General features: G+C 40.0%; 1 protein-coding gene across 2 annotated transcripts in view; it reads left to right on the plus strand.

The window, feature by feature from the left end:
- The first annotated feature begins 10,124 nt into the window (after positions 1-10,124).
- The window catches only part of DSC3 (desmocollin 3), a 50,952-nt gene continuing 44,592 nt past the window's right edge, over positions 10,125-16,484 (plus strand). For both annotated transcript variants that reach the window (XM_003924761.4, XM_010335476.3), the window contains exon 1: positions 10,125-10,509. In XM_003924761.4, the coding sequence (XP_003924810.1) occupies positions 10,441-10,509 (69 nt within the window). In that variant the 5' untranslated portion in view covers positions 10,125-10,440. The remainder of the gene's footprint in view (positions 10,510-16,484) is intronic.

Raw genomic sequence — 16,484 nt, forward strand, 5'->3', positions numbered from 1 at the left:
TGTACCATATACACTGACTTATATCCTTATTGGATGAACTTTCTTTGTCCCTATTTTAGGCATTCACTCTCTTACCAAATGGGTTCCTACAAACTTTTACTTCCTCAAGACCTCTGTTCATGAAATGAAACCTCAGTCTCCTACATTGTTAGTTATTCACTTTTGCCAGGATGATTCTTGTTGATAACAGAAATGCCTAATAAAAATAATAGCTATCATGTACATAGTAATTATTATGTGCCATATCCTATTGTAAAATTTCACAATACTTTATTCTTACTCGAATTAGGAATTCTTTTTCTTACTGTTTTATGGACTGAGGCACAGAGGGTTAGATAACTAGCTCAGAGTGATAACACTCTGATGTGACAGAATCAATATTTGAACTAGGAAGTTTGGCTCCTGAGTCTGAATTTTCAACCACTATGCAATTGCTTTCTTCCTGTGAGTCAAACTTCTTGACTAAGTTGTCCTTCAGCTCTATTTTCATGTTCTCCAGTCCCCTTAATGACACTGTAGCAAATGCCTTTTGTGTTGCACACCACAACCCCTCTTCACCGGGTTATGGCATACCTGAGGCTGATGGTTCCTTTTATGCTGCCAATGCCTACCCGCAGCACCTGTGAAGTGTCTCTCAGTCTGTGTGTGGGTATGGCCCAGGAGACCAGAAGAGTTATGGTTTCTCAGGCCTACTCTCAAACAAAAGGGAACAGGAGTCAATGACTCTATGTCCTAAGTGCCCATTTGTTGAGCAGACCCCTCAGAGGTTTCCTGTTTTCTAGTATCCATGCTTTTGTGTAATTTTCTTTCTCTGGAATATGAGTAGAACTTATGAGTTGCTTCTAATCAATAGAATATGGCAAAGATAATGGGATGTCATTCCTGTGACTATGTTTTATAAGACTCTATTTTAGAAGACTGGACAAAGAAGTTTTCCTTGCCAGCTTGGAAGTAACAGCCATGTTAAGGAAGTTCATGCAGCAAAATCCTCTAGAAACTCCAGGTGGCCTGTAGGGCTTAACAGTAGCCTCCAGCCAACAGCCAGCAAAAAGTAGGCCCTCGGTTTTACAGCATGAGGAAATCTACCAAGAATATGACTGAACTTGAAAGTGAGTCCCCCCAAGTTGAGCCTCTTGATGAAAACACACCCTAGCCAATGACTGGTGATAGATATTCTTAAGCAGGAGACCTAGCTGTGCCATGCCTACACTTCTGATACGCAAAAATTGTGAACAATAAATATGTGCTGTTTTAAGCCTGTAAATTTGTGGCAGCTTACTGTTACTTAGTAATACATTTTTATTTCAGAATACAATGCTCAGGTGCATTCTACATCGTATCTTAGAGGGTATAACCAACAGGATTGTACCCATTGTATAAATCACTTCAATAACACTTTTATTGATTTTTATATTTTCCCATTCTTTGCCTCTGCCTTTGGGTTTATCTCCCAATAGACTAGCATCACTCACATCTATGTTTCAGGTTCTGCTTTCAGGAGAACCAAGATGTGACAGGTGTGAGGGAAGAGGAATCTGAGAAACATCTACCTCGCGGTCTCATTTCCTCATTCTTTTACCCAGTCTATCTTTGGCTGTCCGCAATCATGTTTTCCTCATCACCACTCCAGTAAAACTTCATTACTTATTACCACCAATGACTTTATTCATGTCAAATTGAATGGTCTGTGTTTAGCCCTAATCTCACTTGGCTTCTCAAAACACTGTGCCGGAGTTAATTACTTACTTCTTGTTGACCAACCATCCTCTGGCTTACGGGACAACACGTTCACAGGATGCTCCTCCTCAATCATCGGCTGCTCCTTCTTAGTCTGGGGAAGCTGTTTTCTCTTTTCCTCCCGACTCTAGGAGTTGGAGCACCCAAGGCCTCTATCTGCATTCATTCCCTAACTTTTCTCTTCTGCTCCCAAAGTTTTAAATAATACATCCCAACTGGAATCTATAATAAGCAGCTTAAATTTCACATGTTCAAATAAAACTCCTTGATTCTTAGCCCACACCTTTGAGTCATTTGCAGAGCTGGCCCTTTGTCTTTTAGGACAATAAATCTTACCTTGGCATCCACAACAAAACTTTAAGGCTTCCTTTGGTTTAAAAGTTTAGATATTAATTCTCTAGAAAAGATAATTTTACTGCCTTCTTTTTCCCTATAAATTCAGTCTGTGAAACAAAGACTTTCACAGCTCTTTTGAAAAGGAGGAATAGAATGAAGAATTCAAGTTTTGTTTTTAACAAATAAAAGATAATTCCATTCAAAATGCACAAAATTTAAATCTTTATTATATTTTATTTGATTGCATTTTATTTTATTTTTTGTTGAGACAGAGTTTTGCTCTTGTTGCCCAGGCTGGAGTGCAATGGGCTCCCTGTAACCTCCACTGCCTGTCCCCACAATATGTTCAAGTGATTCTCCCCGCTCAGCCTTCCAAGTAGCTGGGATTATAGGCACCCATCACCACGCCCTGCTAATTTTTTGTATTTTTAGTAGAGATGGGGTTTCACCATGTTGGCCAGACTGAAATTTCTTTTAATGAACATTTAAATAATGTGTATATTATACATAATAAATAAACTTTCATTAACATTTAATAAATATTATAGTTACAAAACAATAAAGAAAAAATAAACAACCCAATTGTACTTACGAATGGCAAATAAGCATAGAAAAAAATCACTCAACGTCAAGAGTCAACTGGGAAAATTCAAAACACAATGAAAAATAACATCATCAGGGAAATGCAAATTTAAACCACAATGGGATAACCACAATGGCTAAAACTATGAGACTGACAAAAATGTGTTGGCAAGTATGTAGAACAACTGAAATTCACATAGATTACTAAGGAAGAAGTAAGCAATTGGTCTGGTAGTTTCTAATAAAGTTGAGTGTACATCTACCCTATGACCAGGTAACTTTGCAAGTAGATATAAATACAAAACAAATGAAAACTGATATCTTACTGATACATTCAAACATATAGTATGAATTTAAAATATGTTGAATGAAAGAAACCAGCCACAAATGCATCGATACTATGTGGCAGTCAGCCTTGAAGATTATGTCCAGTGATCTCTGCCTCCTGGCTGTCACACCCTGTGTAATGCCCTTTCCTTGACTATGGACTGTTCCCGATGACGTAACTTCTACCAACAGAATTCAGCAGAGGTGATAGGTGTCACTACTGATTCTTAGTTACAAAAAGACTGTGACTTCCATTTTCAGAACTCTATTTTTCTCACATGTTCTGAGGGAAGCCAGGTATCCATGTTGTTTGATCCTGTCGAGAGGCTCTTGTGACAAGCTGATGTTTCTGGTCAATGATCATCAAGACCTGGAGGTCTTCTAACTGCCACAATAGTGAGTGAGCTTAGAAACAGATCCAACCTTGAGTTGAGTGCAGCCACAGCTAGCCACATGAATTGCAGCCTGTATGACAGCCTTTGAGCCAGATATGGTTAGCTAAGCCAAGCCTGGATTCCACAGAAACTGTTAGATAAGTCATTTCTCTAAGCCACTAAATTTCGGAATAATGCACAAGTGTTGTCTAGCAGATTAAAATGGAAACAGCAATAGATAATGAATGCAACGTGTGCTTCCATTTATGTGAAATTTTAGAGAAACAAAAACTATTCTTTAATGATAGGAAGCAGAACACCGGTTGCCCCACAGTAGGGATGAGCATGAACTGGGGTGAAAGAAATGTACTATATTTTAATTTGAATCATGGTAACATAGGAATATATGTTTGTCAAAACTCATTGAACTACACATTTGTGGCCTATGAATTTTACTATATATAAATTATAACTCAAGAAAGGAAGAAAGGTCTGGAATACTATTCTTTGGCCAACTGGCTGAGAATAGGTATATGGACCACCATAATTTGATCAAAAGGAAAAGGCAAAATAATTTTAAAAATTACCTAGTTTTACAAGATTAAGAGGCCAGAGATTTGAAAAATACATGGACTTACCCCAAGGCAACTACATCAAACAAGTCAACAAACAATCCAAAGCTTCAGTTAGTCTCTAAGCAGGAGGCTTTAGAGTTCCTAGATTGGGCCAACTGGGGTCCTTGCGATTTTTGGAACAAATCTCACCATTTTAATAGTATTATGTTGCTACTGAAATAATTTCATTTTTTGACTTGATCATAGCCAATACAAATATTTATTGTGAATTAAAGATCATTATCCTCATTTGTTAAAAATTTAAACAAGGAGCCCAAGGGAGGAATAGGCTAGAGGCCCTTAGACAATCTTAGGGGAAAAAATCTGGCCTATTTCTGGCCGATGGCCATAATACAGTGCTCACTTCTGTGAATTGATGAGTCTGGAAAACTGTCACTGGGAGATCCTGGCAGAGCAAGGCTCAGAACACCTTATTGTAAGAATAATTTATATGTTGTAATAAGCAATGTGGTAGAAAATAAGATATTCTTTATCTTACGTCTTGAGAACATGTGAGTGCTAATCACTTTCCAGTCTCTCTCTCTCTCTAAAGAGTAAAAGCCCAACTCTCAGAGTAGAGAAAGGAGGTGTTAAAACTGGGCAAAATTGGTGTCAATTACCTTGGGAATATGACAGGAAGGCAGTTCGTCATAACAAGGAAAAATGTCATGATCACATTCACAGTGCCTGTCTGTCTGTAACTTCCTTTCTTCCACCCATCCTAGGATACAAGCAGTGGGGGGAGCCGAAGGTCTCTAATTTCTGCTTAGATCTTTGGGACAGTACATCAATTGAGAAGACAAATCATTATTAGAGGGTCTAGATAGTAATCTGATCACTACTTAATATTGTCTTGAACAGGAAATAAAGAAGTTCTTCTGGCAGATGTCTTTTCTCCAATATATGTATTCTGAGACTTACAAAAAATTATTACTTCAGGGACTTTGCAGAACAATTTTTGTCAGAAAGCCTCACTTGAAAAGTGAACGATTATAGTAAGTTCAGGGCTTTCCTTGGCCATTGTCTAAACTCGGTAGCAGAGAGAAATAACCAATTTTACGAACTTGTCAAGAGCACTGCAATCTTGCTAGGAGGGGGTACAAAATAGCCTTTTTGATACATGCCTGTTCCCCTACTAGGAATATCACTAGTTTCTCACTTTTTAAATGTTCAAGCAGGACCTCTGTATTTGAGTTATTTAGAGAAACAGAGATCTTGTATAACCCGTCATAAATGTGCGCAAGTCAAGACTAGTGCTTATCAGTAAGGGAGGGGTGCAGCTTAAATACTGAAGGGCAGATGCTGGTATGAACCTTGAAAACAATTTAGGAAAAGAACTGGTTATTTGTTGTGGGATTGAGCCTGCTCAATGAACACTAAATAGCTAATTGGTAGAAAGCTACTCCTCATCTAGTGACAAAAAAAAAAAAAAGGCTTGGGAAACTGGGCAGGATGAAAAGACTAATCAAGATGAAAAAATCTGGGGGTAAATAGCATTAATTCATATGTAATTATGAACTAATAAAATAATAAATAACTGTTGAATTAAATAATTTGCTAGCCCATGGGGAGCTGGTGGCAAAAGCTGCCTCTCTGCTCCTGAGCTGGTTAATAGACATCTAAGCTGGGGAATACACCATTTTTCCAGGCTGATGTTGAGGAATGGTCATCCTGAACTTCTGGGAAAAAAGAAGACTGATGGGGCAGTGAATCAGGGAATGACGCTGGGATCAATGACACATGAAGCTTGAAAGTCAGCCCACTCACACCTGTAATATTCAGTCTTGAGCAATCCTTTTGAACAGACAGATGCATACAATGAGCTCCTGGAGACATGTGAACAGGCAGGAGAGACTGCAGTCTCTCCCTGTTGGGAGATTTTTCACTCTAGAGGAAATCAAAGTGAAGAATCATGTGATGATTCTCAGATGAGGTGGACAAAAATTCACCCTGTATCAGGGTTTTATAATATGGCTTTAGTAGTTTAGTTGCTATTGGAAGTTATCACTCACACAATAGGGTTTTGTCTTTCATGTGGAAACTACTATTCCTTCCAGCCAGTGCAAAGTTACTGGAAGATTGCTCCTCCCTCCTTAAAAGGACTGGTTGAAGAAGAGGATATTTGTAAAGGAGTCTGAAGATTTTAGTGGAGGAAGAGTAAGTCCATTGTAACAGATCTTGACTCATTAATTAACAAGGAGAGACTGGAAGGGAATCTTTCTGAGCTTGGCACGCCCTATCCAGATTGCACTGTTGTAATAGTGTTATTTAGACTGGATAATGGTGAATTTGAGAAATGTACAAATGTTCGACTTTTGAATGATACTTGCCAAGGTTATAGTGAAAGGTCACACTTCTGTGGATGGGAGTGAGCTTTCTCCTGAGAGACAGGGATAGCCCTCCTGTCAATCATTCTGGGGAGATACGAATTCTAGGATGAGAAGTGAGGACATGAGGGCATCCACCGGATAATAGGGGGGAGGGCAAATGTCTCCTTCCTTGGAGGCCAAGGGTCATTTTGGTCTAGGGTTAAGGTTCTCATTGTGTGGAGGAGCATTCCCATGGGAGAGAAATTAGCACTGAGTGCTAATTAGGTGCTTGCCACGGGTGGACAGGAGAGAAGGAAGCACATGGAGATTTGAGGAAGGTTTTTGTAGCAGACAGCAATGCAATATTTATAATTGACCCCTGACTTATATTTTCTCTTATCCTCAAAGCCCCAGCAGTCTTTTGAAATGACCAATAAGTCATGGCTTTCTCACTAGTGCTGCAGAGCTTCTAGTCACACTGTGGCTATTTATCCTAAACGATGTTTTAAACATGCTTCTGAGTTCATATCTCATGGCAGAATTCATTTTTGTGCCACAAGGTCCATTTAAACAAATCTTTTACTTGTTTTTACTCCAAACCTTTTTTCATAAATCAACTCTACTTTTTCTCATAAATGTGTCTCAAACATCATACAGTTCTCCTGGCCGTGTTTTGTGGGGTTGTTTGAGGAAATCTACACTTGCCATGTCACCATCCAGGTAAGCCACCGAGATGAGTAGGTTTGTTAGACTAACACCTGTTGGTGTTGCATTGCGCAAGGCAGCCTGGCTTGTGAGCCAGAGGTCAGGTCCCACCTCCTAAGATTAGTTAGCTGTTCCAGGTCCGAGACTTCTCATAGGTACAGAATAAAAGTACTCTTCTTAATTATCTTATTTGCTTTCTCCTGAAAATGTTGCAATTCATCTCAATTCCTAAAGTTTTGTTCTTTAGTCTAAAATCACTTCCCATTTTTGATCCTTTGTTATCGCTGCTCTTATCCTTGAAACTAAGAATATAACAAGGGAAAATTCCATTTTGGGTCATTACCCTTTTAGCAGTGACTTCCAACTGACTTTGAAGTTTGAGGGATAGGGTATTAAGATAAAGACAGTTCAGAAAACTCCTCATGCTTTATGATATCTCATAATGATTTAAAATTAATTTTGTAATAGAAAAGTATCCACTTCTAACTATATCTGAACTGAAGCTCATATTTTAAAAAGTCTCAACAAACTATTTTATATCATAATTTATATGGAAAAATATAAGCAATTTAATTTATCCTCAAGTCATATTTATGTTGTGATTGGTAAAGATTCTTCATTAAATTATAAAAATGCATTGGTTTTTATTAGGACTTAGATTAATATACTCATGATGGGCAAGTACCATTTATAACAAAACAGGAAATTCCAAAATAATTACTAATCCTACATTCAGTTACTAATGTTCATATTGCACCTAGAATTTGCAATACAAGTTAAAAATATCCATTATATGTTTTCTTACAGTATTTCTAAAGTAGATTCTTACAACTTTTATTTTGTAGAAGCTAAAAATGGAAGCTCACAGCAATTGTCATATAGTCAGTAAGCTTAACAATATCCTCTATTACGCAGCACAGTCAAAACAACCAGAGGATAGCAATTTTAGAGTTTTAGTCTTTCAGAGTACAGTCATAATCAGGCCAGACCCTCGAAAATCTGAAGGTAAAGTTGAAATCATAGAAAAACTAAGAATAGTTAGAATAAAGAAAAACACTTGAAAGTCTTTTATTCCCTAGGTATTAAAGAAAGCTGTATTATAGCACAAACAGGTTCATATGAACTCACCAAAAGTGTAGTTCACATATTGTTAACCCTTTTCACACGTTGAAGGGCTGGTTCTCCATGTCTGTCAGGATGAAATTCAATTCCTCAGCATGATTTGTCATGAGCCATCTTTCTAACCTAATTCCCAGCCAGGAGTTCTTCCATCCACCATTCTGAACCACCCCCTTTCTGCTTTCTTAGCCTGAGACACTCTCACAAGTCTCCCCAGAGCTTCTCCTGTCTCAGAGCATTCTTTTACCCTTGCTTCTTCAAAGCTTCTTCATCTGAGTTAGAAGCTCTCCTTTAAAATGCCTTAATACCTCAACCCTTCACCCTAACAGTGAATGCAAAGTGAGGAGGGAGAGAGATTGGTGCTAGCATCTCCTTTACTCATGTAAGTTTCAAGACAGCCATTCTACTCGGGTTTCTGAAGGCTGGCTGGGGCTGGAAGAGACTTTGAGAAACTTTCTCTGAGGTCATGGTGGAGACAATGGTTTGGAGGATGGGAGATGAAAACGCTGGAGTGGAGAAAAGTTTGGAGAACTTCCTCTGAGACTAGAAGGGCTCTTCCACACAGAGACTACCCCGATGGGTGCGTGGGAGATTTGCACTAGGAAGCTCAACTTAGAATGTCTGAGCCCTTGAAGCTGGGCCTCGTGAATTTCAGGGAAGCCCCAGACTTCAGGGAACACATGGCTTAGATGACAAGGAGTTTATTAGACTTGAGCCAGAGTGAGACAAATGAAAGTCATTACACTCTTTCATGATTAATTGACTGAAAGTCCTGACCTTGGAACTTTTGAATGGACTTCAAGGAGTAGCAACACATGTCTGAGAGGAATTTCCTCCTGAATCCAGTAGATGGGGGCTTAGGGAACATAAAATTCAGTTTCGAGAGAAATAAGAGAATGTGCCCTGGTGTTACAAACTACATCTCTATTTAAAAGTTTAGCCTAGTGGGCTAGGAATGATTGTCTTTCGTCCCCTCCTGGCTTTGAATTGTTCCTGAGAACAACTGGATTCTATCATTTCCTTTCTTACATCCCCTCACATAAAGCTTGGTAGACTTTGGGCCTTGATAAATAGCAGTTGTATAATTTAGAATCTGTAAGTCTCGTTTTAGAAGATTTTGTGTGGTAAATATCCCTGTGATCACCTGAAAAAATTCATTTTGGTACCAGTAAATAGTAAACCAATAATTTACATCTAAGAACAAAATCGTTTTTAGAAGGCTCATATAAGTCCCCCAAACTGTCAATAAATAGAGCTTTGAGGCCGGGGGCGGTGACTCACGGCTGTAATGCCAGCACTTTGGGAGGCCGAGGCAGGTGAATCACCTGAGGCAGGGAACTCGAGACCAGTCTGACTAGCAGGGAGAAACCCCGTTTCTACTAAGCACACAAAAAATTAGCCGAGCGGGATGGCGCATGCCTGTAATCCCAGCTACTTGGGAGGCTGAGGCAGGAGAATGGCTTGAACCTGGAAGGCGAAGGTTGCGGTGAGCCGAGATCGCGGCCATTGCAGCCTGGGCTGCAGAGTGAGATTCCGCCTCAAAAAAAAAAAAAAAAAAAAAAAAAAAAAAAAGAGCCGTGAGTGTAATCATTCTTATTTTGGGTGTGCAAAATGGTCAGAACAGAATTTCTTTTATTTAATTTTAATTTCTGACATGCCAGATACCCATTTATTCATGCCATTTGGGATAAATTCCTTCTGTCGTGTACTTTGTCTTGTTAGTCAACTCCGGAGAAAATACAGTACATATATCTTGTTTGCATCTGAAAACATTGGCAGAATTTGTTAAGACGTCGAAAGGCAGATCCGCTGATCGAATGACAAGGGTGTTCCTGGCATCCAGAAGGGCCCGTGTTGAGGCAGGGATCCCTGCGGGCGGCTTTGGGTTCCGCATTGAGATGCACCGCGCAGCGCCGGGGTTGGGGCGGCCCTGGGACGTTCTGGGCTGCCAGGGCCTCTCTGCCGGGCGGGGCGGCAGCGCCCCGGGGCAGACGAGGGGCGTGGGAGAGCTGGCAAAGGGTGCGCCAGGGACCGCTTTCCTGAGCGCGAACGCCCCGGAGGTTGATGGGGAGCAGAGGGGCAGGCTCAGGCAGCTCCTCAGAGGCGCCGGCGATGATAAAACTTGAGAAACAACAAGGAGTGGCCTCTCCGCGTCCTCTGGGTCCAATCCGGTTTCAGGAGTGAAGATGTTCCCGGGCAGGCAAGCCTGAGAGAGGCCAAAGCCACTTAAAGACAAGCAGCGGCGAGAAAAGCACCTCCCGCGCCCCGCACCGTCGCAGGTCTGGCTCTCGGCACCCTCCGGGCCACCGCGATCTCCTGGTCGTGCCCAGCGTCCCGATGGCCGCCGCTGGGCCCCGGCGCTCCCTGCGCGGAGCGGTCTGCAGGCAGCTGCTGTTGACCCTCGTGGTGAGCTGGACCCCACCGGATAGGGCCAGGGTGGGAACGGGGGTGGATCCGCCCTGGACGCTGCGCGAGGCGGGGTACAAAGCAAGCCGAAATGTGATAACCGCGGCTCAGATCAATGAGCAAGGCTGGTACCGGCCCCAAGTTCGGGCCTGCAGGGGTGAGGTGAGAAAACGACGTGTGCTTGCGGGTCGACTCTGGACTCAGCTTTCTGTTTTGAGACAGCGCGTTCGACCGTTGGAATTCTGAGTCGCGCTCAGGCTTCGCTGCGCTCTGGCGGGTTGGGCAGGGGCCTGGGATTCGCGCCCCTCCCCAAGAGGTAGAGCTGGTGGTGATGGTGGCTGGAGGGCGCCTTTGGGTGGAGAGGGAGGAAAAGTGCTTGTTGGTCAGTTTTTTCGGATCCCTGAGAGCGCAAAATACAAACTTGAAATGGGATTTAGGGGCTGCCCGCTCCCCCGCTCCAGGTCCCAGTTGACGTGGATGGGTTCGTTAGTGAGTGGAGCGGGGCCGTGTCCCTGGGTCCCTTGGTGGGGGCTGCCTCTGAGAAGCGGGTCTCTCGGTATCTCCTCCAAGGCATAGTCAGGAACTCACCCAAGCGGTCCACCCCCGCCAGCCACCCAGCTGGAGGCGGGACCTGCCCGGGGCGCGAAGGTGTGGGAAGGTCGGGCCAGAATGGTGGTTGGGGTCGTTGTGTGCTTGGGGGATGCGGCCAAGGTGGGGAGGCGGGTAGAGGGTGACGGTGACGGGAGGTGGGGGATGGGGAGGAGATGAGGGATGCAGTGGAGTTGGGTCCTACTTATTCTGTCTTCGGTGAGGACTGCATGGCCAAGACAGTCTGGGGTTTCGAGTCTCCGAAAACCTGCCACCCAGGACAAAATGCTCCTGGAGAGGAAGTTAGGGACAATGCTCCGAAAACACGGGAGACTTGAGGTTTTCGGAACTCTGGCGGCGGGGCTACGCGCGAAGCTTCAGACTTCCAGCAGAGTTTCATTCCACACGCCCAGAAAGGAGCCGCGGACCTGCGACTTCCCGGCATCCGTGGATGCGCATGGGGTCCGATGGGAGCGAGGTCTACACCCGCGTGGGCAGTGAGTCGAATCTGGCCTCGCGGATTCTTACTGCTTCCTGGCCCTCCACCCTGGCGAGTGGGTCCAAGGGTTGTCCTCCCTTTAAATCAGAGACATATGAATATGAGATTGGTAGTTATGATCTACGTTATGTTTTTGGAGAAGGAATTGGGCAAATAAGCGCATTCATTTTCCCAGGAACTGTTCCAACAAAGTATCTGAGCTTACGAAATGACTACAAATGGGAAGTGCTTGCAAAACATGTTCTTTTGTAATATATTTAAAAGCGTTTTCAGCTTTTGAGTTCACTAGCATGCATTTGGGGCTTTGTGTTTCCTTTACCAAGGGACTGGGGAGGGGGGAAAGAAACTGCGGTTGCTGCTCTGAGCATTTCTCACATGCGTTCGCTGGAGGCTCCTGGAGGCCATGGAGACCAGGAGCCGTCCCAGCGTGGCCCGGGTTGGGCGTCGGGCTGTGGCAAGGAAGAAGTTGAGCGCAAATCTAAATGGAGGAAGCTTCAGCTCTGATCTAGGACATACTTGTTTCAGATTATTTTAAAAAATGATTCCATTGAGTTCAGATTAAATGCTCTATCTGGAGACTTAAATAACAGGAAAGTGTACATCGAATGATAATGTGGAGTTGTTCATCTGGAGTTGTTAGTTTACAAACACTTGCTATTTCGGACCAGATGGATAAATTAACATTCTCTTGACCATCTCATGCCTGTATTTCCTTCCTTGTGACTCATATCACTCTCAACTTTTCAGTATAATATTAATAACATAGCAGTTTAGAAACACTTTTCATTTTATAAAGACTTTAATGAATATCTTTAAAACATTACTTGTTCTAAGAAGAGAGCTTTTCAAAGTAAGTCTTTAACAAGAATCTGAGACTTGTTAAATTTTAGTCTTCCCAGTAAACAGCCCACCAGGTGGAGGGATCTTGCCATTCTGCACTTTTCCCGTATCTCCTTCCCACCCTGTTCCCCACCACACTCTGAAGTGTAAATACAGCTTCTAATAATCACACATGCAGAGAAAAACATAAGAGAGGGATACTAAAAAAGAAATATATCAGGGAATCTCACTATCATAAGTTTTTGAATGCCTCAGAAAGCGTTTTTTTCTTCTTAATGTAACCAGAATTGTTAGGGATGGTGAGCACTAATTTACATGAGATCAGTTGTATTCTGCCTATTACAAATAAAATTCTTTTAAAAATACATGTTAATACTGTTCTTTTTATGAAATCCACTTTAAGAATTATATTACCTATTATACATTATAAATGGCACGTACTCGGACACAGCTAATCCGTCATTTTGTTTAAAGGGCTCCTCTTCTAAAGGAACTAAAATAGTTGAAACATTTGAAATAACTCCCCTCTAATCTATACTTTCCTCCTTGGACTATATGAACTCTGCCTGCAACCTATGTTGATAAATAAGCATCCTATATTTTCATATTTTATAGGGGTAATGTGAATAAGATGAGTCCTTACCAGAAAGACTTGTGGTTTTTTTTTTCCTCTTGATAAGATTTGATATATTCATCATTTTAAAATAAAAGGAAGTATAGTAATTTCTAAAGACTTTTACATTCTTGAAAAGAAGATTAAGACAAATAAAGGAAGTAGATAAAAATTAGTTTATTTTAAAACTGCAAGCTTAAAGAATTCGAAGTTTTAGTATACATATATTTAGGTTAATGCATTATCATCCACCTTATTAAAAGGAGATTATTGATGTTCCTGTTAAGGTACAGCTAGACACTGAAGCATATCCTGAATAAATAAATGTAAGCTCATATACATTTTTTGGTCCTGTTGTAATTCCCGTGGCAGTACGGTTCCATATATGGTATCTGTGGTGACCTGTAGTTAATCATACTTTGCATTGAAATTATGAGAGCTAGAATTTTCATATTATGATGAGTTTGGGTAGAAACAAATTTATCAGACTCATCTACATCTAAGTACTGAGAACACATAGCAGTAAATCTTGCGATTTACCTTTGAAGTGGTGAGAATTTTAAAGATAATATTTCCATTTTGCACAAGACTTGTGGCTACAGGAGAGATGAAGATTTTAAAATTCTGTAATTATTGTGCTCAATCTAGAAGATCCCCTTCACATTTAAGACATTCCATAAATTTTCATTCTTTTTCTTCTTTTTATATTGAAGTAGGGTGCCATTTTAGAAAGCTTACTTTGTGTGTTCACTATAAAATTAAACAATAGCATAAAAGTGAAATAACTGCAGATAAAACCTTTCATCTTAGCTCTCTCTTTGGCATCAGATTTTTCAATCAGGATTGAATCATTTGTCCAATAAGCTTTCTATCATGCAATTAATACAATTTGCTTAGTACTATAAAATGCCACGAAGCAATTTAGTTTGCTTAGGCTGCAGTAGGTAATACTTTATAGTATCATTTTTAAACTTAATTATATTTTAATTTAAAATATGGGCAGTCTTGTATACAGAAGTTATTTTCATTACAAAATATCTTTAAAGGTCATTATTTCATCATCGTAATTAATACACTAGTATCTTTACTTTTTTTACTTTATTTTATTTTTAATACTGCATCCAAACCTCACAAAAATATAGTATCAAATGATTTTATAGTTTCAAGAGACATAATATAATTGAAATCTATATTGAATATTATCCCTTTAAAATTGTATTAATGAATTAACTGCACATTCTTTCTGATAATATCCTATGCAGCAATGAAAATGAATGAACTGTAGTTAGGAACATTGAAAATATTAGTAATGCTTCATTTCTTAACGTTGAATGTGAGTACCCTAGTGTTCATTTTATTATTTATTAAAACATATACATAGGCTATATGTAATCTTTGGTATTTGTAATATATTCTATGAAGAACATTTTTTTAAAAAGGAAAGAAATAAAGAATAGAGGGTATCAACTAAACCAAATCTCTTGTGTATGGACAAACTCTGCTGTAATTGAGCAAGTATAAAATAGAAAAGGCATAGATAAAACAATATTAGGGATGAAAAGGAAGTACAGTTTTGGAGAGAACAGATGTTGAAAAGTAAGATAATAATATTAATAGATAATTCTAATTAATTTGAAAATACAATCAAAACAGACAACTTCTTACAAAATATATAAAACCAACATTGACTTGAGGAGGTATACAAAAAATAGGCCTCTAACCATTAAAGAAATCGAATTAGAAACTGGATAGCTCCACACACAATTCTTTAGATCCACTAGACCCAGGTTTATGTTAAGTTAATTCTTTCAAAATTATGTGGAACAAGTAGTCTCTGCTTTATATAAATTGTTTTTTTTTTTTTTTTTTTTTTTTTTTTTTTGAGACGGAGTTTCACTCTTGTTACCCAGGCTGGAGTGCAATGGCGCTATCTCGGCTCACCGCAACCTCCGCCTCCTGGGTTCGGGCAATTCTCCTGCCTCAGCCTCCCGAGTAGCTGGGATTACAGGCACGCACAACCATACCCAGCTAATTTTTTGTATTTTTAGTAGAGACGGGGTTTCACCTTGTTGACCAGGATGGTCTCGATCTCTTGACCTCGTGATCCACCCGCCTCGGCCTCCTAAAGTGCTGGGATTACAGGCGTGAGCCACCGCGCCCGGCCACTATATAAATTGTTTCTAAGGACAGAAAAATATAGAACTCTTCTTAACTCATTTTATGAGGATTGTGTGAAGTTGAAAAATAGTAGTCTGATCTCACTTACAGACATATATGTGAAATATTGAGATAAATTGAAAAAGCAATATATTTCTAAGACATAAATATAAGATATAACTATATTATGTTCATGTAAGTGTTATCTCAGGAAAGGAAACATGGTTTCACACTCACAGACATATATGTGAAATACTGAGATAAACTGAAAATAAATCAATATATTTCTAAGGCATAAATATAAGATATAAGTATGTTTATGTAAGTGTTATCTCAGGAAAGGAAACATGGTTTCACGTTAGAACATCTATTATTGTATTTTAATGTAGTAATGTATTAACAAAGAAAATGAATCATTTTTAAATAAGTGGAAAAATTTTGTTTTAAAAGAATTCATAGCGCACTAAGAATATAGAATATAGAGAATTAACTTTATTAATGTAATGAAACATATCTAACAAAAATGAATGAATGAATGAATGTTATAAGGAAAAAAGAAAAAGACTCATAATTAATGGCAAAATGGTAAAAACATTCCCTTTAAGTTAGAAACAAATCCACAATGGTCAATATTGCTGTTTCTATTCAGCATTTCACAAGAGGTCCTAACAGGCACATCAGATAAAAATTAGCAATAATGAAAACTTGTAGGATTAAAAGAAAAGAAACCTAATTGTCATTTTGCCAGCTACAGGATTTGCTACATAGAAAATCCAACACTGGGCTGGGCGCGGTGGCTCACGCCTGTAATCCCAGCACTTTGGGAGGCCCAGGCAGGTGGATCACGAGGTCAAGAGATCGAGACCATCCTGGTCAACATGGTGAAACCCCGTCTCTACTAAAAATACAAAAAATTAGCTGGGCATGGTGGCGCGTGCCTGTAATCCCAGCTACTCAGGAGGCTGAGGCAGGAGAATTGCCTGAACCCAGGAAGCGGAGGTTGCGGTGAGCCGAGATCGCGCCATTGCACTCCAGCCTGGGTAACAAGAGCAAAGCTTTGTCTCAAAAAAAAAAAAAAAAAAAAAGAAAAGAAAAGAAAATCCAACACTATGTATTGACAGACACGAGAACTAATAAAAATAAGCAAGTTTCATGGATATAAGCTTAATATTTTAAAATGATTTCTATATATTATCAAGAGACAACTGAAAATATGTTAAGAAGAATCCCATTCATGACAGCAACATATCAGTGCATCTAAGAAAAATGTAACAAAAA

Source organism: Saimiri boliviensis, chromosome 13 (genome assembly GCF_048565385.1).
Source record: "Saimiri boliviensis isolate mSaiBol1 chromosome 13, mSaiBol1.pri, whole genome shotgun sequence".
Lineage (NCBI taxonomy): Eukaryota > Metazoa > Chordata > Mammalia > Primates > Cebidae > Saimiri > Saimiri boliviensis.